The sequence below is a fragment of the Passer domesticus genome, chromosome 21, assembly GCF_036417665.1.
Source record: "Passer domesticus isolate bPasDom1 chromosome 21, bPasDom1.hap1, whole genome shotgun sequence".
NCBI lineage: Eukaryota > Metazoa > Chordata > Aves > Passeriformes > Passeridae > Passer > Passer domesticus.
This window is the reverse complement of record NC_087494.1, coordinates 3,412,515-3,434,686: the sequence shown is the minus strand read 5'-3', so window position 1 is coordinate 3,434,686 and position 22,172 is coordinate 3,412,515. Positions and strand designations below refer to the sequence as shown.

Sequence of the window (22,172 nt, the reverse complement as noted above, 5' to 3'; positions counted from 1 at the left end):
CAGAATTACATGGGAATAGATTTTGAACAGTATAAAAGCAGATTCCCACCCCTGCACCTTTAATTTATCAGAACTTCAGTGCAGTTGTATATGAGCTCCTGCATACAGCTTTGGGTAGGTGTTTTTTTCCAGCTGATTTTTGACTCACTGAATGGCTGGACACGAGAAGTAGCACTCCCTCCCCAATTTGGTGGAAGTTTTATTTGGAAGTTTTATTTTGGAAGTTTTAGTTCAACACTTACCGTGTTCTGCCGAAGCAACGAGAGCCGTCGGAAAGCGAAGCTCTCTGCTGCTTCCAGCTGATTGATTTCTTCCATTTTTATCTTGTACTTCCTTATCTGCTCCTTTATGAGCATTTCTACACACCTGTGAGAAAGGCAAGAGCTTATTGAGCTGCCTCATACTATGGAAGTTCTGAAACAACCATGGTGGGATGGGATGCTGCTCCTGGCCTGGGCGTGTTTGTCACACACATGTGGCTGGAATGTGACCACAGCATCCCAGCCCATCCCTCACAGCAGCACTGCATGGTAACAGGGTGAAGAGTCCAACACAGCAGGCACAACAGGACAGCTAATGGTGACAGGTAATGGCACATGTTCCTCCTGGGATCACCAGAGCCTTCCATGCTGGCTGTACACAGTGGTGAGCACACAGACATTGCCACGGCTGCCAACAGCTCCTGCTGCCTCTACCTGTTGTCCCTGTGTTGGCACAGGCTGGCAGAGACACAACCAGCCTGCAACTGCCCTTCTCCACCTCTATGGCCCCAGGGATCAGTAAGAAGTTACAAAAAGCTGTCATTTTTCAAACTCTTTTCGTTGGAGGCAGAGGCAAGGCCAGCCATGCAGTGAGGATGGTGAGGGGCTCTCACAGCCAGAGTTACTGGAGGGTGAGGAGAACAGAGAGGGTCAAGGACAGAACCTTCTTCAATTCAAAGAACAATGCAGAAAAGATCATCAGGGGTTCTAAGTATGCAGGAGACAGCTTAATTCTATATCTTATTGTTTATTACGCCTTGTATCTCAGCAAAATAGATAATTAGGGTACAAGCCCCCCAGAAAATAGATTATCTTGAGGCAAAACACAAGCCTGATAGTTAAGACTTACAGATCACCCTACTTTATGCTTAGTGAAATGGAGACAGGTGGAAGGCCTGAAGAGGGGTGTATGAGCTGGCAGCACTGGCAGAGCTAGAATTCAACAACTCCTGAACCTCAGCTTCTCAGCTTGATATGAATAAAGTTGTAGCAAATACAGGTAATGGTACTGACCTTCCATCCCATCCCATTCCAAAACACTGCTTCTCAGCAGACTGCCAGAACTTACATGGTTGTTTTTGAGACATCCTTCATGCTGGTCAGGGGGTCAGAGGTATCAGGACAGCGCAAGAGGCACGGAGCAAACACGATGGCCAAGGCGTTGGGGGACATGCGGTTCACATCCTCTATCAAAGCCACTCTGAAATTCAACATCCAGGAAAAGAGATTGTAAGTGGACCTTGCTAGGATATTAACACCCTGATCACACCTTGCCAGAGCTCCCAAATAACATGTAAGGAGGCCTCTTGGACACTCAGTGTGTACAGCAGTCCAAAGAAGCTTTACAATTATTTCATACCTACTAAGTAGACAACATTTCATGTATCAAAGGATCAGGAAGTCACCCAGGCTAAGCTAGTCTGGTAGCTTCTTAAAAGTATGTCTGGTAATTCAGCATCTTCTCTTCAAAGATCCCTTTTGCCCATGTTCAGAGGGCTGCTTGGAAAGTCCCCAGGTTCCTTGGGCAAGAGCAGCCCCTTTACCAGTCCCTTTACCACCTGCTCCTGGGACTTGTCTATGCTCATCCCCAGTTCACTACAAGCCCCTCTGTCTAAATCCAGGTGCTCACCAAGGCTTTGAGATCTACCTTGTCTTCAAAGTTGTTCTTACCTGGTTTGATCTAAATACACCAGGTGTAGAAGTAACCACACACCTGTTCATGAGCACAACTACCAGCTTCAATGCTTTCATTTCCAAACCAGCAGCACAATCCCCACACTGACACTGAAGGTGTTTAACACTTTAGAAAGCTTCCAAGCAGCATTCAGAATCACAGTTTCTCTACAAACGAAGAAATTTAACTCATTACTTGACAAGATGGAAGATGAGTCGTTCCAAGGTATTATGATTTGCTTGTGGCAGCTGCTCCAGGACACTGTAAATGGCACAGAGTTGCTCCTGTTTCTCTGGTAGTTCTGCACAAAGGGAGAAAACACAAGATATTAATTGCTGTGCAAGGCTAGTGGAAAGCTTAAAATTACTAAATTTTGGTAAGTCTTACTGTCATTTCATTTAGCAACTATTATAAATGAATGTTAAAGTACCCCTCATGGCACTGCAATTATCCTGCATTTTCAGATGTTGCTACTATTAGCCATCACCAAGTGACACAACACCTGCAACACTATCTAGGGTGCCTTAATCCCACTGAAGTTAAAAGAATCTAGGAGTTTTAACTATCTGTATACCCAGATATGGTTCAGAATAACAAGAAAAACCTTTCCTGAAAGGAAACTTATTGACATTCTTGTTCAGTTTTTAGAAAGTGCAGCTGTGACACACTAAAAATAAAAAAGAATCCTGAAGCAAGATCAAGTAAGCTAGAGAGAAATTCCATGAAGAGTGTTTTATGTAAAATGTCTAAAATCATTGTTGTAAGTGCACTGGAAGGAGCTGTTTAGTCAGCATGATCATCTTAAGAATTTCTTTTCCCAAGGACACAATGAGTCAAAGCAGAAATGTTTGAAGAATGGTTCTTAAACCTACCTACAGCTCTGAGAAAATCATTGTACTGTGCTGAGGTCATCAGTGGGTCTGGCAATTCCCTCAGCCACTGCTTGAGGATCCCCGTGATGGTGTGAATAGGGTAATTCTCCAGTTTCACTGAGTTTGGGTCTGAAAAGAAATGTTTTATTTAGAGCAGTTCATTCCTTTGATGCACACAATGATACCCCATAGAAATAAGATTAGAAACATTCTAATCTCCTGTTCACAGAATCCAGATGCGATTCAGAAGTTAAAAATAGGCAAAAGATAGTAATTTAAAGGTACTAAACAGCTTTTGGCAGCCAACAAAAATAATACAGCCTGCACAGTCAGCAAAAAAGGTGTTTTTAAACACTAAGAAGTGACAGATACTTTCAGATAGAAGAGAATTGCAGGGAAAACTGATATCATGCAATGACATGCAAAGACTCAACACTGCTTGGACCTTCTTGCAGCAACTGCTTCAGCTCCTTCATCCGATTTGCTGATCCTGATTTCCTGTAGATGCCTTCTGTGTAGAGCCCGTGCATCTCCACGTACTCCAGCAGCTTCTCCATGACCACGGGCACCGAGTTCCTCTCGCTGGTCAGGGCGCTCACGCACACCCCGAAGTGCCGCGGCTCCGCGTCCTGCTCGCCCTGGGGGGGACACAGCTGTGACCCCACTGCTCTTCCCCAGCCACAACTGCCTCATGCTTCCAGAAACTACAGCTGAGTGGTTTAGTCTGCCTTTGATCATAGGGCAGATTTGCTGAGCTGCAGCAATAAAGAGGCTTTATGGTTCACACTGCAGGGTTTCTTTATCAGTTTGGCCAACACTGCACACACACTCCGTGAGAAGGGTTCCTAAATTAGCTCAAGCATCACCTCCCAGGAGAAAGCTCTGTTTCTGCAAGGGCAGGGTCCCTCTCTGACTGAGGAGGGAACTGTTCAAACAATTTTTATTCAGTGCCTGGGCATTCACTGTTCATTTATTGAGAAATAAAGGCAGCATTTTGCATGTACCACTTCTGGCACCACAGAACCCCATCCCAGATCCACGGGCCTTACCTTTTTCCCACAGGAGGTACAGCTGCTCTGGATTTTGGACATGCACTTCTTGTGACAAGTCAGCTTGCAAACTAGAGAAAGGAGTACTTGTTACAAGCATCTAAATCACACTGAAGCCCTTTGCATCTTGAATTACCCACTTTCTATGTGGCCTGTTCACCCAGGCCCACTTGCAGCCCCAGGGGTACAGGCAGTCTGCACACCTGAGGCGTGCTCACTCACCACTGCACAGACAGGCCTTCTCCATGGGCCAGATGTAGGAGGAGCAGTGCTCACACGACTGCCGGATGCTCACTTGGTAGTTTGTGAACACGTGGCCATTGTGCTCTTCAATCTGGTGAGAGACAACAAGGAACCAGTGAACACTTCTTGCATTTTAAAAATGATTATTATTGTTTTTAATAAAACCATCTACCCTATGTCACATTTCCATCTTTTATTTTACCATTACAGCTGAAAGCTTTCCCCCTGAAACCAAATTTCACCCTATCTGAAGGTCTGCTGGAACATTTCATAATTGACTTGCTGCCCTAAAGTTCATCAGTACAGTACAAGAGCTGTAGTTTTGTTATTAATATTTAGCAGTTGTTTTCTTTTAAACAGCCCAGGCTTGAGAAAGCCTTTAGACTTTAAAAGAAGCTATGGTCAAGCAAGAAAATGCTTGAGTAAAACCTATAACTGCATGAGAAAGATCTCTGCTTTGTGAAAACTGGTTTTATACTGTCACATCCTCATAAAAGAGGTAAGTGAATGAGCATGCAAAACAAACCAGAACATCAGTACAAAATCAAGCTCTTCAAAGGGTGTTTGTGTTCTGTGAGTGCACCTGAGGACTGGGATTATTGCAGAAAGAAAGCACTTACTGCACGATCTTGTTTCCGTTTCTTCTTCTGGGCTTTGGTTTGCTGCAACGGGAAACAAAACTGGCCTTAGTCTTTGAAATTCAGATATCCCATTCCTTTTTTTTCCCCTTACTGAGTTTCCCAGACTTTACTTCACCTCCAGACATTTGAGACACTATCCTGCAGGTTCAGCTTGCTTTGAGGGTTGTCTGAGCTGACACTATCAACTTCCTAAAAACCAACTGAGCTCACTGCCTGATGACATAGCAACTCCATCTCCCAAACCTCCAGAGAACTCCTATGTTTTCACCAAAGAAAACACACTTTCAGATTCTGAAAATATTAAGTTAAAAATTAACAATTCCATAAAGGTGTATCAGCAATCAGAATTTGTTATACACATGATGTGTGTATGATGTTTCCCAAATAATAAAGAATGCCATGGAGAAGGTTTTTGAGATAACACAGGTCCCCTATGTTAAGAGAGCAGCAGTGTTTCATCATACCATAAACCAGCAACAGAATAACTTTCATACCTTGGGCTGCTCAGATTCCTCTTTCTTTGTATATCCTCTGATGAATTCATCCAGAAGGGATAGAAAGAGATTCAAAACCAGCTTGACTTCTTTCTCTTCCCTTTTTTTGGCCAGGTTTGTAACTAGGAGCTGGTAATTTTCCACCAGATCTTTATAGCCAACATGGATTTGTCCATTCTAAAGAAGGAAAAATACTTGTCAGACATTCCTTTTTGATACTGTTGAGACAGTTCCATATTTTCAGGTACTTAAGTTCAGAGGTGAAAAAGCACAGCCATGATCAAAGTCAAAGATAACAGCCCATGACAGAAACAAGCTAACACACTTCCCTCCTGCACTGTCCAACAGCACTTGGCTGACACAAGGCAGTGTCAGAAGAATATTGGAAAAGCTGCTGGCTCCTCTCTTCAGCATTAGGAGATTGAAGACAGCAAAATCCATCAATTTCTAAAAATAAATTTATGGCTGAGTGAATGAGCAAAGGAAAACAAAGTAGGCTGCTTGAGATTACAGCAGAACTGTAAAATGAGTCTAACATTCAGCTCTGAATTCTAGGCTGAAAATTGCTGAACTGCTTTGTTGAAGAGCTGCAGGCCAAGCCTTTAACCTGCACACTCAACTCATTTACTGCCTGCCAACTTTCCTTTATTGAGACTTACTACTTACAGGAGCAGAGTACATGGTCTTGATGTTTCCTCTGAACTTCTCTGTGGCTTCAAAAAACAAACATTCAACACCAGACTTCTGGGAGCGTAAGTCATTGATCTAGGAAAAAAAATACATCTGCATCAGATTTTGTTAGAAAAAGAACATCTGAACAGAGTTAAGCTTCAGTGGCTGGGCTTAGTCATTTGTGACCATTCCAATTATTTAAAACAACATTTTTTAATGCACTGTGCTGATGATACAAAACAGTAGAGTTGGATAGTTGGGCTTTAGAGAACTCTCTATTTACAACTCTCGCTTTTCTTTTATACAAATTTTGCTGCCCACTCATTTGTAAACAAAGAACTAACATGAATGCCCTGTATTGTATTTAATATTATGCATTCAGTGACTTGAGGAAAAGAACAGAAAGGACCCTAATGCAGACCTAACTCAGTCAAACCATCCAATCAATTCCCTTTTGCTTTAGATTATAACACAAACTTGGCACCTAGACCAGCAAGCTTTAAAACTCTACACAAACAGTGAACAAAGACTTGAATTTTCTCATGGCTGGGAGCCTTTCACCTTGTTTAGGAGGAACTCATCCAGGTGTTTCAGCTCATTGGCGTTTGCAATCTCCCGGACCATGGACGCGCGCCAGTTCTGGGACACGCTCGAGATCTTGCTGATCTTTATGGTTCTGTTCTTCTTGGCTTTGCTGCTCTCCTTCCCAGCCTGGGGGCGGCCTGGCTGCCCTGAAGAACCTGCCAAAGAAATGGATCTGTACGTTCAAGCAGGGCGAGGGAATTCTGCAGCATTTGTTTCCTCGCAGAAAAGCCGCACTGTGCTGAGGGTTAAATCACCCAACTCACCTTCTGAAACTTTCTGGGTTCCTCCCGTGTCTGTAAAGAGGACACAAGACACCAGGGAGAGGCCGTCTCCTTCCTCAATCACATCAGAACTCTCCTTTGCAATTTTCTTGTCTGGCTTTTTCCCCAAAAGTCTACGCAAAGGGCTTTTGAAAGCAGACCTGAATACAAAAGCAGATACAAGTCTGTCCCATTAGTAATGGAAGCTGGCTCTGCCACAAGAACAGGCTCTTAATAATAACCCACAACAGGATCCACAACTATGGGGAATATTTAAGGCCCAACCTGCAGAAAAACTGAGCAGCACATAAAAAGGTAAAGACAATGTGAAAGCACTCCTGGACTTTCTGGTATTTACAAGATCAGAGCACTACCTTCAGCACACACAGACAACCCCTCACGTATCCAAAACATCACTTCTGGCTCAGGAAGTCTCTGGGCTGCAGAGTGCCAGAGGCTGGAGCATGCCAGGGAAACAGCATTACATGCTAGCTGGGCTCTTCAGCTTTTCTCTTGGTGTTGTATTACACTACATGAACCTTTAATCCCAGCTGTAAGTTGGTTCTTATTTTAAAAAAGAACCAGTTCACAGAAAGTGTTATGCAAGCAGAGAATCTGTTCCTCAGCAGGCTCAGATATCATGCTCAGAGCAACATGAAGCAGCAACACAGCCACTCATGTAGCTGATGCCAGCTTGTGCCTCTGCACAATCACAGTCTCAAGGTGCCCAGCTCAAGTACCAATGGAAAATCCCTTTTTGTTTGCATTTTGTGAAAGACAGGCCAGTCACACACACAAGCCATACTTGGCATCCCCTTGCTGACTCGCTGGCTGCACAGGAACGGCTGTGTCCAAGGTAGGGAAGTGGTCACTGGGCTTCTTCTGCACAGGGAACTTCTTGTTGCCTTTTTCTTCTTCAATTGGATCTGGTGACTGCTACAGGAGAGAGGAGGGGGTCAAAAACTCCAATTTGAGTGACATAGATTCTTTAAATGGTTTTAAAAACTAGAATGGTGAAGTTTACTTCAAGACAATACACTTTACTCAATAGATATTAGCTTCCTAATACAAGAGCCAAGTATATTTAATGATTTGATCAAGGAACCATTTTATTAAAAAATAGGTTTTCAAATGACTGTATAATATTTCCTGATGATTATTTTTACATGGGTATCAAGCAAAAAGAAAATCAACCTAAAGGAACACAAACACACTACAGACGATTATTCACAAATCTTTAATATTTATAAACAATTATAATTAAGTATAAATATGCACAACAGCACCAATACCTGGTTCATGGCAACAGTCTGGGCCAGTGTTGAGAGGTCACTTAATGAAGCTGAACTCCCCTTCTTCCTGTAATGAGATGACTTTCAGAACATATATTTTAATAAAGTCTGTGGCCTCTTCACATCTTCTAAATAACCCACATACCAACACTGCATCTGAGTCAGAACCCTGATCAGACCATGCAATTTACTTTGTGAGAAATGAAAAAGTACAGAAATGTCAGATTTCCTGCCATATCAGAGGGATGATGCTTGCAAGCTGCAGGTCAGTAAAACCTTGTTTTCAATGGGTAAAAGACACATGAAAACAAACTCCAGACACTATTGCAGCTAATGCCCTGACTCCTTCTTTTAATACAGCCAGGCAGGCTTTGCAGCTTTTGTGAGCTTCTGAAAACATTCAGCCCATACAGATTCACTGCAGGACTGGGAGCCAAGGAAAAGCAGGAGTTGTTCACAACTCCATGTGCTCCCATAACATGGCCCAAATGTAAAGGCTCTCAGGAGTGCTCCATTGATTTTTAAACATTACAGATATTTTCTGTGAAGTGAAAAAAAGGAAGCTGCCCTTACTCTAAATGATCCTGAGGAGACTTATCCACACGTATCCTTCCATCCAGGGACTGACTCAGCACGTCATTCTGGCCAGCATCAGACTGCCTCTTTCCTTTCCACTTCTCTCTCTTGTACTTGAGCTTCTCTGGGTCATCCACGTATCTCTGGATTGCAGCAGTGGGGCTGTCCAGCTCTTTGGCTGCCCTCTGCCGCCTGTTTCTATCTGCCCAGCAGTCAGCAGGGCCCTGAAAGCTGCCAGTAGCAGACAGTGTGTTATGAACATTCAGTGCAAGATCTGTTGGCCTTTCAGGGCAGGTAAAGCTTTGGCTGCCTTTTATTTGGTTATTTTGATTCCGTTGTGCTTTCGTTCTATCAGCTGCCGTGTCCTCTGCATCTGATCCAGGTGGCTGCTCAGGAACAGAACCACTTTCCTTTATCTCACTTGATGGTGGAGTGTCTGAAAGAGCTTTTTCTTCACTTGCACTTTTCTCTCCCTCACTGCTTCCCTGAAGGACATTATCTTCTTGTGCTGGGGATTTCTCTGGCTCTGGAGCAGTTTCCAGGGGCTCTTCAGAAACAGTTTGCTCCTCGTGGCACAATGCAGATGGTCCTTCAAAGGACAGGAGCACATGCTTGTTCTGTAAGTCATTGTGTTCCAGCCCCCTCTGCCGACGGGATTCCCGCTTCTCCCGGCTGTTGGTCACTCTCTCTGAGCCCTCCCCCGGCTGCTTCTGGGGTAACGTGGCTCTCTCAGATGAGCTCAGGTTTTCAGCTTGCTCATTTTGAGCTTGATCTTCGTCCTGAACAGCTTGATCTGGCTCTGACTCGTGTTTCACAGGTAGCTCATCTGCTGCTGGCTCACTTTGCTCATCCTTGCTCATATCTTCATGTATGTCGTATGTCTTGCTCGTATCTTGCTCTTTGTCTTCATCTTCCTGCATTTCTCTCTGCTCTTTTTCAGCTTTCTGCCTTTCTAGAACCATTTTCTGGTATCTGTTAAGAATTTTTAATATGAAAATACAAATCCTTAGTGTCCAGGGGTCAAAAAAACCCACCTACTGCTTAAATACAGCCCAAATAGCAACATGGACCCAAACTACACCTACAGTCCCAGTGGACTGCAGGGAGGTGTCTGCTTCTCAGGACTGGCAGCACCAGTGCAGCTGAGCTGAATAAATCTCAAGTCCTGAGCACTCACCCAGTGTCCACACTCCACTGACCACTTGACACTGACTGAAATATCACATGGCAGTAACTACCTTAAAGTTCATACAATCCCAGAATGGTTTGGGTTGGGAGGAACCTTAAAGATCATCTAATTCCCATCTCCCTGTCATGGGGATGGGACACCTTCCACTATCCCAGGGTGTTCCAAACCCCACCCCACCTGCCCTTGGCCACTTCCATGGGTCCAGGGACAGCCACAACTTCCTTGGGCAACAATTTACCAAGTTGTTTACTAAGTCACCCCACCACACAAACTGAGCTTGGCAGGTGAAGCCAGGTGATTAAATGGATGTTTTCATGCCACGGTGCTCCTTCCCTTTACCTTTTCCTCTGCAGGTGTCCCCTGACCAGGGCCTGCAGGAGACAAAGTCTCCTCCTGAGCTGCAGGAAGCGTTTCCGCTGCCGGTGCCGCCTCCAGGCCGCCTGGATCTCGATGGCAGCGTTGTTCCTCTGCAGAGCCATCCTGACACAGCGGGAGCGCCAGCACGCCTGCAAAGGGATGTTCCTCAGGTGAGGGAGGGCTGCCTCAACATGGGGAGTGCTCCATGACAGAGTTTGTTTGTTGTTAGGAAAATAAGTTATTGGCAGTTCTCAACAGTACCTGTAAAACAACGGCTGCCTGCCGCATCCTGAGGAAACGTCTCCTTTCCAAAACCATCCTGAGCCAGCTCTGAAGGAGGATGATTTTCCTGATCACTTCTTTGTGTAGTGTATCCTGTAGTATCTGCCGTTCAGCTTCTTTCATAAAAACCTGTTCAGTTAAAGAAAAGTTCATCAAGAAGCAGTTAACAGGAGCCTTTCAGCCCCCACTGGAGCTATAATAAGAGAACAGATAAGGTAATGGTTTGGTGCCACTGCACCAAACCTTACTGGCTGACAGCTTGCCCAAAAGATAAAAATCCCTTTAAATTTCAGAGTTTGGATTCTAAAACTTACACCGGTACATACAGCCTTCAAATCAAAGAACCCTTCTAAACATTCTAAACATTGATCTGTTTGACAAATGCCAATAGCAACAATTTCCCAAACTATCTATATAACATGGATTTGTACTCTAGTCAAGAAACCAGGTTGGCATCAAAACCAAGGGGTCAAGGATAACCTCTGTGTCACCACTTGCAAGAGCTAAAAGAGCCAATTTAGGTACAGAAAGCAGAGAAGAGTAACACTTGTAAATGAACTGCACTGAATTTTGCAGTGTACAGCAGCTGTTCTTACTGCCTTACAGAAAGTATCACAGACCTTGGTCTTCCCTATTTGATAGTAGTTTTCATTCAGTTTTAGTTTATTCAAATAAGCACAAATGTCTTCCTTGGAGGCTTTGGCATTTTTGGGCAGTAACACCTGAAACTGGTCAATGAATTCCTGTAAAAAGCAGAGGCAGCAAGAGACCAAAGTTAGCAGACAACTCCCAAGTTTGGAGTTTTAGCTCTAAAATAGAAATCTATTTAAGACACTTAAGCTACAAGGATCTGAAAATACTTACCTCTCACTACAAACTGAGCTATTTTTCCATGTAAAATGCAGGCTACAGTCAGCCTCATGTTAACTGGAAAGATCACCTGGATGTGATCTCTAAACCTACAGTTTTTTACAGAAAACTAATTCCCACATTAGACACCACCGTGCAGCACTGACTGACTGCACTCAGAATGTTTTCCTTCACACAACCAGGAAGAATTTCACAGCAGATGACCCAAAACAGTTTAACCCTTTACCATGCAGGCTCTCTCAAAACTACAATGCATTTTTACAGCTCATCCCGAGTGGTCACGAGCCTCTTATGAAGAGACACACGAGATATGTTTTCTGAAGAGAGCAGATATTCCTGAAAGCACAACCCACTCCCAGTTCCCCCTGTACCTGGAATGTGTATTTGGCACTGTAGCCAGACCTCCTGATCCGCACGGTTTCCAGCATGCCCGTGTACCGTAACTGCTGCAGCACCAAGCTCTCATCAAAGAGCATCTCCTTCTGTGAAAGGCCAGCAGAAAACAGCCAGTGAGAGCCTGAAGAGCCCAGCTGCTGCCACAGGGACAGCACATTTCCTGCCACATCTTTTACCAGCACAACGAGTGGTAAAGAACAAGATGAAGCAGAGGTTCCAAGGCTCGAGCCCTGGACCTCAGCACACAGCTCAGCTCTGAGGCAGCCTCACCTTCTCTGCATTGGAGCGGATGCAGCGGATGAAGAATGGCTCAGCTCTGCCCAGTGTCTCCAGCAACTTGTTAAGTGAAGTCTGAAATGAAACAGTCACAGGAGTTTTTCTTCAGGTATCAGCGTTTTGAGTGTTGTTTGACAGCAGGATAGCTTCTGCCTCAGGAATCAGGTTGTTTCAGGTCTCATGGCTGTACAAAATCCAAACAGATTCTCCCATATTGCTCAGCAAATCCCTGTATTTGGTATTTGCTTTTAGCTTTTCTCAAGAGAATTTAAAGCAGGGTTTGAACATGCTCTCACAGTAGCACTAGATCCATACACAAGGATGATCAGTACAGAGAACTGACACATTTCATGGCATAAATGGCATCTCAAAATGTACTCTGACTTTAATCAAGCAATAAAAACTTCAAAAAAACCTCAAGAATAAAATCCACTTGGTTTTCCAAGCAAGACCAGCCTAGATCAGCCCAGGAGGAGCTGTTCCCTGAGGTGTGTCACCTACCTGGAACTGGGCACTTATGCTGGGGGGTTTCTTCTTCTTGTGCAAGTGCAAAAGGGACTTTGTAGTCCGATCGTGCAGAGTCATGCTCATGATGAGCTTCAGAGATTTGGAATCCAGCAAGTTCTACAAAAAAGTTTTCATAATCAACAAAGTACATGTCTTTCAACTGAGACGGAAATATTTTGTCTGAACTGAGTCAGAATGAAACCAGCTACCCAGAGTTCCACATTCAGTGATATGCAATATTTCATGATCATTTCTATTTTGGACCAAAACATTTCTTAAGAGTGAAACTGTTCTACTGCCCTGTCCCAAGAGTGTAAAGTGAACAAGGGCAATCACATAATTACTGCATTTGCCTTCCCTGACTTGGAAATCATTTTATGCATTTATGACATCTTCATATCTGTCTAATTAAACAATTCTTATTAAAGTGAACATTCACCTATTTTTTTAGCTTGTCAGGATAAATAATACAACTATCCTACACCATAAAACAGTACTGAAGTGAGTTCTGTCAATCAAAATGAAATTCACAGTGCAAAAAAGCCCCTACCCAAGAGAAATCTCAATTTTCTGATTACCTTGGGAATGATCTGCTTCTGCTTCACACCTCTACTTTTCCTGTGAAAATATTAAAGATAATTTAAGAAAAAAAACACACATGATTTTTGATTTTTCTGCAAGCCATAAGTTGATGCAATTTATGAAGCAAGGTAAAGGACAGAAGAAAATGAGCATAACAGCACCAGGGTGTGTTCATGCATGTCTCTTACAAGTGATCAATGCAAGAAATGCAAATTGCTCTGCAACAAGAACAATTTCTTTTTCTTAAACTCTGTAGGTATTAGATGCTTTCAAAAGTGAAACATTACCTGTGAAGTTAAAGCTATTCAAAACTGCATTGTTGTACAGGCTACTGTAGTGTGAGTTATTCTCTTTAGCAACTGTATGGTCATTAAACTCATTATAACACGAGGCACTAGTAAATAAAAATAATTGAGAAGTTACAGCTGCTGGCACCAGAAGCTCTGTGAAAGCACCCAACTGCTCCCAGGAGGACAATGCATGTCCCAGCAGCAGGAACTCTGGGATGTCTGAGCAGGACACACACCTCAGGCACAGCTCTCATCCACACACAGAAGCTGAAGAAGTGGAAGCTCTCAGAAAAGAAAGCTGCAGTTCACATCCTGCTGGTTCTAAGCACATTGACTCTGTGATACAGGGCAGGTTGCTGCTCTGAGCCAGCCAGTTTACATTTACATATTATACAGCAGAGCAGAGATTAATTTCCTTATACATGCACAGAACTGGAGATGTAAAGACTCTAAACCCAGGAATACATCCAGCACCAGCACCCTGAATTTCAGGAAACATTTGTCACACCTTGTGGGAGATCTCATTATTGAATATTTTGCAACAACAAGCTCATACTACTTACTTGGGGTTTTTAAAGCAAATTCACATGAGAAGTAGGTTTAACTTTCAGCTAATGCAATGAAGCAACCAGGTGTTCTCTACATCCTATTTGCTGAAGGGATGTTTTATTTCTAATTGCCTTGTTTAGCGTTTTTCAAAACACAAATTTGGGACAAGCATCATTTTTAGGGACTGGAGTAACTGCCTGGTTCTTGTTGCACTTTCAAAGCAATACCCAGAGCACTCACAGGAGGTGGGAGCGGTGTTGAAGCTGACTGAGGGACCGAAGCAGCTCACAGGGATCATCACCCTGCCAGGGCAGTCCTTTAATACTGGCGATGATTTGTTCATGCATGTCTCTAAAATGATCCACAGCAAAACACAGGTGGCAAACAGAGATACACAGCCGTGAGAGAGGGGGGAAAAAAGGAGTTAAAACCCCAAAAGGTTCCATCACCAAGTGTGCTCCAAAATGCAGCAGGTCAATCCCAGGCTACTTGTTCCTAAACATGAATGATTTTGATGACAAGTCAGCACTTTCTACTCCATCAGTGCTCTAAAATTTAATTGCCAGAATCTCATACTCAACTTACTCTCTGATTCTACCTTTAAATGTAAATTCTTGAGCCATCAATTCAGAAAATGGAGGGAAATTTAGCAAAATGCACTTAAGGGGCAGGGAACCCTTCTGGTTAAGCCAAGGAACCTTTTCAGGTAGAATAAGCTTCTTTCTAATCAAGAGGAAACATTTTTCTAGAGAGATTTGACTACTAAAATGAGGCTACTTAAACTGACTTATATCAGAAAAGTAAGTTATAAACAAACTGTTAGAGGGATACTTGAAGAAATTTTGGCTTTCATTTCCATTTCAAACTTTCTCATGTTTAGCTTTTCAAAGTAAGCCTGGGATGGTCCTTAATTCATGGCATGTTCCATTCTTCAAGCATGCACTGTGCTCTTGTGAAGTGCTGTGTCCTGGCACAGAACTTACCTTCTTTACTCTCCAGAGAGGCACAAACCAAAAATAACAGAAGTGTAAGAATCACTTCTGACTCTTAAGTGCTCTCCCCATTCTGAGCTGCTCACAGAGGCAGCAACATTACTACACAGGGTTGTGGCTTCCCTGGGTACCTCTGAACTTTTCTGAATACCAAGATTTAAAGCAGCCCATGGAAACAGATCTGGTAAGCCGTGACCAATCCTTTCACACAAATTGGATATTTAGTTCTTTGTTTCCCCAAGTGACAGAGGCTGTCCAGGATGCAGTAATTAGGAAGCAGCATGAAGTCACTACTTTGAGTGCTCCAGGGCTTCGCTGTCACCCAGAGCACACTGAGAAAGTCACTGTGTCCTGGAAATGTGCCTCCCTGGCCTGGGAGTTCAGGCCTTTTGCTACTTACTTCTTGTTCTCACAAAAAGAAATGATGTCTTGAAAAGCATTTATATCGAAATCCTCAGAACAATCAAATGAGAAATCGAGCACTGAGAGGCTGCAAAAGGAACACGTACAAAGCCTAAATATCCATGGAAAGGCAAATCTCCCTACAGAGATACAGTTCTGTAAGACTGGCCCTGCCTCTGCCCCCTTCAGCGACCCAGACTGGCTGCAGAGGAACACACAATGCTAAAAGCTGCACACAGCAACCACAGAGAACTCAAACACCCAGTGCTAAACGGAACTGAGGCTGTCCCCAACATGTGGTGGCATTGGGTCTTACATAAAATAAGCCAGAGTGTTGTTTTGATGGTATTAAAAAGGCCAAAGCAAACAAGACAGAAGAAACAAAGCTTGCTTTCCTTGTGGAAAGATCTAGTTGAGAGTTGATCTATGAAAATCCAGCTCAGCAATTCAGCTGCTCCCTTTAGGGGTTAGATGTGTTTCTCACCGATAAACTTTTTCTACCGGCGTATTCGATCTCTGGAGCTCTCCAAGGGGAACTCTGGGTCCTTGACGTACCACTCCTGTTAGGAAACAACCAAAAAAATGCATTTTGACAAAGATATGAGCAGGCAAAAACCCCCCAAAAACCACCAACTTTAGCAAGCACAGTATCTATCCAAGGGCCTGGAGTTTTTATCCAGTCCTTTATCAGGCTACAGTACTTTGCTGCTCAAACTCCCTTCTACTAGAAAGGAAGTTGTTGCTGCTCAAATTCAGTCATTAATCCTGAATACTCATTTGATACTTTACAGAGGTCTAAGAAGATCAAAACTAGTGATAAGATAAGAATACCAGAACTACCACCCCCAACTTTCACAAACAGGCCTTCAAGTCTGTCCCAGCCTGCAGGAAATGCTGCACTGACTGGAGGAGGAAAGCTGAATGACCTCAGGTAAGAACAGTGACAATCTCCTCCATTATGAATACTAAACCATCTCTACCCTGTTTGCCTTTAGCACCAAAGATGGTGCTGGTTGATGAGGTTTTGCCACAAACTCATTTTACCAGCAGAGCAATTGTAGAGTATTAAGCATTTTCAGAGTGGTTTTCTGTGCCATATCTACAGTTCCTCAGCCCTACCTGCAGTTTCCCAGCCCTACCTGCACTTTCCGAGCCCTACCTGCAGTTTTCTGTGACATACATGCCCTTCCCCATGCCTCACCTGCACTTTTTGAAGGTGTCAACCAGCACCTTCCTGTGCCCTACCTGCTGTTTCCCAACCCCACCTGCTGTTTTCTGTTCCATCCCTGCCACTCCCCATTTCATCCCTGCCACTCCCCATACCCCACCTGCCATTCCCCAGGCCATCCCTGACATTCCCCGGTCCATCCCTGCCATTCCCTGGTCCATACCTGCCTTTCCCTGTTCCATCCCCACCATCCCCAGCCCCACGTGCCATTCCCTGCTCCATCCCCAGCCCCACCTGCCGTTCCCTGCTCCATCCCAGCCCCACTGCCGTTCCCTGCTCCATCCCCAGCCCCACCTGCCATTCCCCGCTCCATCCCAGCCCCACCAGCCATTCTCTGTTCCATCCCCAGCCCCACCTCCCGTTCCCCGCTCCATCCCAGCCCCACCTGCCATTCCCTGCTCCATCCCCAGCCCCACCTGCCATTCCCTGCTCCATCCCCAGCCCCACCTGCCGTTCCCCGTTCCATCCCAGCCCCACCTGCCGTTCCCCGCTCCATCCCCAGCCCCACCTGCCGTTCCCTGCTCCATACCCAGCCCCACCTGCCGTTCCCTGCTCCATACCCAGCCCCACCTGCCATTCCCTGCTCCATCCCCAGCCCCACCTGCCGTTCCCTGTTCCATGCCAGCCCCACCTGCCGTTCCCTGCTCCATCCCCAGCCCCACCTGCCGTTCCCCGCTCCATCCCAGCCCCACCTGCCATTCCCTGTTCCATCCCCACCATTCCCCAGCCCCACCTGCCATTCCCTGTTCCATCCCAGCCCCACCTGCCATTCCCTGTTCCATCCCCAGCCCCACCTGCCATTCCCTGTTCCATCCCCACCATTCCCCAGCCCCACCTGCCGTTCCCCGTTCCATCCCCAGCCCCACCTGCCGTTCCCTGCTCCATCCCAGCCCCACCTGCCATTCCCTGTTCCATCCTCAGCCCCACCTGCCATTCCCTGCTCCATCCCAGCCCCACCTGCCGTTTTCTGGGCCCTGTCGCGGCCGGCCTGCGCGAACACGGCCATGGCGCGGATGGCGGCGCGCAGCACGGCCCAGCGGAACACGGCCACCGGGTCCATCCCGATCAGCTCCCGCACGAAGGCGCTGTCGCTGCTGCGCAGCAGAGCCACGATGTCGGGTCTCATGTAATCCATGTTCTTCTCCCTGAAATCCTGCAAAATGGGCACGTGGAACCACAATATCGCACAAAAGCTCCCCGTTTTGTTTGGTCAGAATAATAGGGAGGGTTACCATCCAGTCTACACCACCACCCAAAAAACAAACCCAAAGTACCTCTGAGAACCCTTCTGATCCAGCCCATTCCCAGCACATTTTTAACATCCTGACAATAAACTCCCAGAAAGACAGGGAAATTGTATTTTGTGCCCATCACATCTACCACGTACTTTGATCTGGTATTTCACTTTGCCAGCAAAGTGGCGAATGATAAAAGCAGGCTCCATCACTGGGGTTCCAACAAAAAACTTGTTCTCCTCATGCTGCTGTTTGAATTTTGCCAGTAGAGTTTGGTTGGTGGCGTGTGGAAAACTGGGAATACAAGACAAAAGAGGTCAGCTATTTCTCAAATACAGGTATGTTTATTAGGCTGACAGAATGAACACCTATTGCTGCTTGTGGAAAAGTGTTAATTGTCCAAGATCTCTACAGCTGCTTTGAATTTTAAAGGTGGGCTCAGTTTCTGGACCCACACAGCAGAATATTCTGAGGTTTCAAGTGCATGTCAATGTTTCTTCCCACTTCACCAGCCAAATTTAGTTTGCACCACATTAACTATTTATCACACTTGTTACTTAATGCTCCAAAGACTTACAGACATGCATTTTACTTTAACTGCAGTTCCATGGTAAGCCACAAACATGGAAGTTCCTAAGTTTGCATAAGCCAAAGTTCAGTTTTAGCATCTCTGTATTTTACCACCATAGTGGAGTCATTAGAAGCAAACTCCAGTGTAAATCATAGTCATAAATAAAAATTTGCTTCCCACAACATTCCCCTCCTTTTTGCAGTGCTGTATTTCTGTTCCCTTCCACAGTCCTTCCCTCCTCCCTGCCACACATGTTTTTGCAGATGTTTATTGCTTACTTGCTTTCTTCATCCAGAAGATAGAAGAGGCCAGTGGGCTTCTTGCTGATTAAGTGAATGCAGGCCACATTATCAGTATAGTCAATATTGTGCCAAGTGATCCCTTCACTCTTATATTCCTCCTGTGTGGCTCAAGAACATTCCCTTGTTAGTACAGTGCCCTGACCTTTGATGTCCTGTGGTTTAAGTGCTTAAAACACAGCCTTGGACAGCTACAGCAAGTGGAGTTTGTTAGTTCAGGCAGCAGAGACAAAAATAAGGAGAATTTATAAATAAGAACAGAAGAACAGGCACAGTGGCACAGATCAAAGGTCCTCAGGCATGTCACTCAGCAGGGTCTGTTTGGGATAAAACTATTTCAAAACCAAAGCTGGGACAGGAATGTTCTGCTGTGCTCTGCCTTCCCAGCAATCAGCAGCCTAGGACCCTGGAGTCAGACATCACATCCTCAGCACTCCAGCAAAACTGGGCACACACAGAAGAGTTCAAATCTATTTGCCCTTCCATAGCTTTTGTAATATAGGAAATGAGAGTAGTTAAATATCAAGTTCCAGAATTTTCATATTGCACAGTCAGAGAAAATAACAGAAGTTTCAAAAAAGGCAGTTAAGGCCTACACAACATCAGCACCAGAACTTCCCTCAGGAAGCAATGGATATTGCTTAGGCTCAGAACATTTGGAACTCTCTGACAAGAGAACATGAAGCTCTTCTGCTGAAGTGACAATCCCTCAAATGCTTGACAAGCTTCCCACTAAGATACAGAAGCAAAATACCAGATTTTCTTAATGCTGTAAATACCCATAGGAAAAAGCTAATGATAAGGTAATAAAGTAAAAAAATAATAAAGTAAAAATAAGAATCACACAGAAAATTAAATAAGTTTTATGTTTAACAAAGGACAAAGAGCACCTCTCATGGTCTACATGATGATGATGATGATAAATGCATAATTTTTAAGTAGGTGGAATTCAGCCCAACACAGTGCACACCGTGTTACAGAACTGAAATGCCATTTTCCACAGACAAAAAAGCCTTTATTTAAAAAGATATAGAGATCCCCCTGAGGGCCCTCAGGCTGCAAGAGATACAGGAAATGGGTCATTCAAGGATTAAGCTTATTTGGAAAAATGGCATTAGGAAAAAAAAAGAGAAGACAATGTAACTATTTACTCTGGCCAGCCTGGATAGCCAGTTCTGTCCTAAGTTACAAAACAGGGACCTCAACATTATGTTTACACACCAAATTTGGATGTTAGGTAATTTTGTTTTCTTTAAAATGCTTGCCTAAAGTTGTTGACAAAGTACCACATACTAGAGAATGACTCCTTTCAGCAGTGACCTGAGAACCACACTTGTGCACAAAGCAGAAAAAAAACAGGTCTGGAGCAAACCCCCCTCCAAAACCCAGTCCAGGCTCAGGATCTGCTGCTCCTGCAGCACTCAGAGTGCTCTTCAGATGACACCACCTGCAAACCAGTTAATCAACACATGCCAGTAACACCAGGATTCCAGAACCACTGCCAGGATCACAGTTCTTTCCCCTAAAAGCAGTTGGGTAGGAGAAGCAGCAAAGACTGGTTCTTTGCTTACAGACTGATAGAAATAAGAGAAGCTGTTTCCCAACCATTTGAACAAAAACACCCAAATCCAACCCCTCACCTACAGACTTCCAGTACCAAAGTTCACAGTTTTAGCTGACTTCTGGTCTGGGATCACCTGAATGTTATCTTAGTTTTCGCAGTCAAGCAGAAACTTAGTGCCAGCCCTCTGAAGAAAGACCCCATTAGTACAAGAATAAGCAATAGTGAAAGAAGACATTTTAAAAGTAAAGACTTTCAGAAATATTCAAGCAATTATGCCATGGAGTTTTGCAGAGTAAAGGCTGTTTGCATAATACACAAACACTTGATAAAAACAGGTTTCACTTCAGCTACTCTTGTTTCTTACCTGCTCCAATTTGAAAATGTGCTGATTGAAATAATACTGAAGTTGCTCATTTGCATAATTTATACAGAACTGCTCAAAACTGTTGGTTTCAAAATCTTCAAATCCAAAAATATCAAGTACACCAATGGACAGACACTAAAAGAAGATGTAGAAATCTAGTTACCAATCTGTCATACAGTGCCTTAACCCCCAACAGATAAACAGTCCAGAAAGCACTGCAGTCTGTGCTGAAAGATTTCAAATATTTAATAGTTCTGCCTACTGTGAAAACAGAGATGATTGAATATTACCAGGAAATTTACCATGGGCTTGAGAGGTACCAAAATTAATGCCAGATATCACACTATATCATCTCTAGGACTGTTAGGTCCAAACACACAACTGCCTGCAAAGGCTTGGTTTTGTGAGGGACTTACTGTAACAGATTCCTCCATGTCCTTCTTGTTGAGGAGTGCATGATTGATTCTCAGAACAATCCAATCAAACAGAGCACTGTACAAGGACTTGGCCATGGAATCACGAGCTGTTATTGCCTGTAGATCAAACAATCTTCAGAACTTGGTTTATAAAAATAATCATTTCCGTTTCAAACCAGTGTCACTCACAGGTTACAACCCCAGCAGAGATAAATAAAACCACAATTTGCCTTTAATTCAAACTTCTAACTTTCCAACCATCCCTCACAAAATGTGAATGTGTACCATAATAGCTTTTTTAATCCAAAAAAGCAAGTTTCAGTAATTTAAAAATCCCTCTACAAGTGCTCTTTTACTCACCTCATTGAGACTATATGGCAAAATAAGCTTATCATTAGCAGTCACAGTTTTTCTTTTTGTTAGAACTTCTACCAGGATTTCCCGTTTAACCTTCAAAACAAGAGAGAAAAGGGCTGCTGTCACCATCAAGCTCCTCAATGAGTTATTTGACTGCAGCAGTGGACATGCAACTTCTCCAGAGAAGCTCTTTGATAGCAGCCACATTTATCATCCATCAGTAGCTTTACAAGTCTTACAACTTGTTTAAATTATCATGTTTACATTCATTCAGATGTTTCCCTGTGGTGGCAAAGAACACACCTACACTGAATCTATTCTTGCTCATCTCTGTGATTGGTGAGTCAACAGATTCTGTTTCCATGCTGTAGGTTATATTCCATCTCTAACCTAAATAATCTCATTCATTTCATGTTTTCCCTCCCACAAGATCAATTTCGTGGAAGTATCACAGAGGAGATTTAGATACAGCAATTGGGATAGCTGAGTGAAATGCTGAGGTAGAACATGACAAACAGGTGTAACACACATTAATGTTAAAGAGAAATACTCTACTTTCAACAGCTGGGAAAGAATGTCCAACACTTCAGGAGGTCCCACGTCCAACCCTTCATCCCGACCTGTGGCTTTCTTCTTGTATGTGACATTGCCCAAATACAGAATAGCTGAAAGTATTGAAAAGATCCTAAGGAAGAAAAATTGAATTATGTCAGAATTTTTCTTAAGAGAGTTCATTATGACAGGTTAGCAGACCTAATTCTGCCTCAAGAATTAGTCTGTAAGCTCTCAAACACTCAGCTTTCCTCGGTCCATACAGAATTACTTCA

General features: G+C 44.0%; 1 protein-coding gene across 13 annotated transcripts in view; it reads right to left on the bottom strand.

The window, feature by feature from the left end:
* The window catches only part of MYO9B (myosin IXB), a 43,958-nt gene that overhangs the window by 2,278 nt on the left and 19,508 nt on the right, over positions 1–22,172 (bottom strand). For 3 of the 13 annotated variants that reach the window (XM_064396189.1, XM_064396193.1, XM_064396200.1), the window contains exons 8-39: positions 21,901–22,030; positions 21,349–21,438; positions 20,989–21,105; positions 20,573–20,707; positions 18,624–18,745; positions 17,927–18,068; positions 17,467–17,692; positions 15,796–15,871; positions 15,310–15,399; positions 14,158–14,268; positions 13,075–13,114; positions 12,491–12,613; positions 11,984–12,064; positions 11,689–11,799; positions 11,068–11,190; positions 10,427–10,576; positions 10,148–10,314; positions 8,617–9,591; positions 8,044–8,110; positions 7,557–7,687; positions 6,755–6,912; positions 6,468–6,646; positions 5,901–5,999; positions 5,235–5,411; positions 4,720–4,761; positions 4,079–4,190; positions 3,857–3,927; positions 3,253–3,445; positions 2,808–2,936; positions 2,131–2,236; positions 1,330–1,461; positions 243–366 (exon numbers count right to left, since the gene is read on the bottom strand). In XM_064396189.1, the coding sequence (XP_064252259.1) occupies positions 243–366; positions 1,330–1,461; positions 2,131–2,236; positions 2,808–2,936; positions 3,253–3,445; positions 3,857–3,927; positions 4,079–4,190; positions 4,720–4,761; positions 5,235–5,411; positions 5,901–5,999; positions 6,468–6,646; positions 6,755–6,912; positions 7,557–7,687; positions 8,044–8,110; positions 8,617–9,591; positions 10,148–10,314; positions 10,427–10,576; positions 11,068–11,190; positions 11,689–11,799; positions 11,984–12,064; positions 12,491–12,613; positions 13,075–13,114; positions 14,158–14,268; positions 15,310–15,399; positions 15,796–15,871; positions 17,467–17,692; positions 17,927–18,068; positions 18,624–18,745; positions 20,573–20,707; positions 20,989–21,105; positions 21,349–21,438; positions 21,901–22,030 (4,729 nt within the window). Of the gene's footprint in view, positions 1–242; positions 367–695; positions 886–1,329; positions 1,462–2,130; positions 2,237–2,807; positions 2,937–3,252; positions 3,446–3,856; positions 3,928–4,078; positions 4,191–4,719; positions 4,762–5,234; positions 5,412–5,900; positions 6,000–6,467; positions 6,647–6,754; positions 6,913–7,556; positions 7,688–8,043; positions 8,111–8,616; positions 9,592–10,147; positions 10,315–10,426; positions 10,577–11,067; positions 11,191–11,688; positions 11,800–11,983; positions 12,065–12,490; positions 12,614–13,074; positions 13,115–14,157; positions 14,269–15,309; positions 15,400–15,795; positions 15,872–17,466; positions 17,693–17,926; positions 18,069–18,623; positions 18,746–20,572; positions 20,708–20,988; positions 21,106–21,348; positions 21,439–21,900; positions 22,031–22,172 lie in introns of those variants that run through there. The other 10 variants (XM_064396194.1, XM_064396201.1, XR_010349871.1 and 7 more) reach the window with 9 other exon arrangements.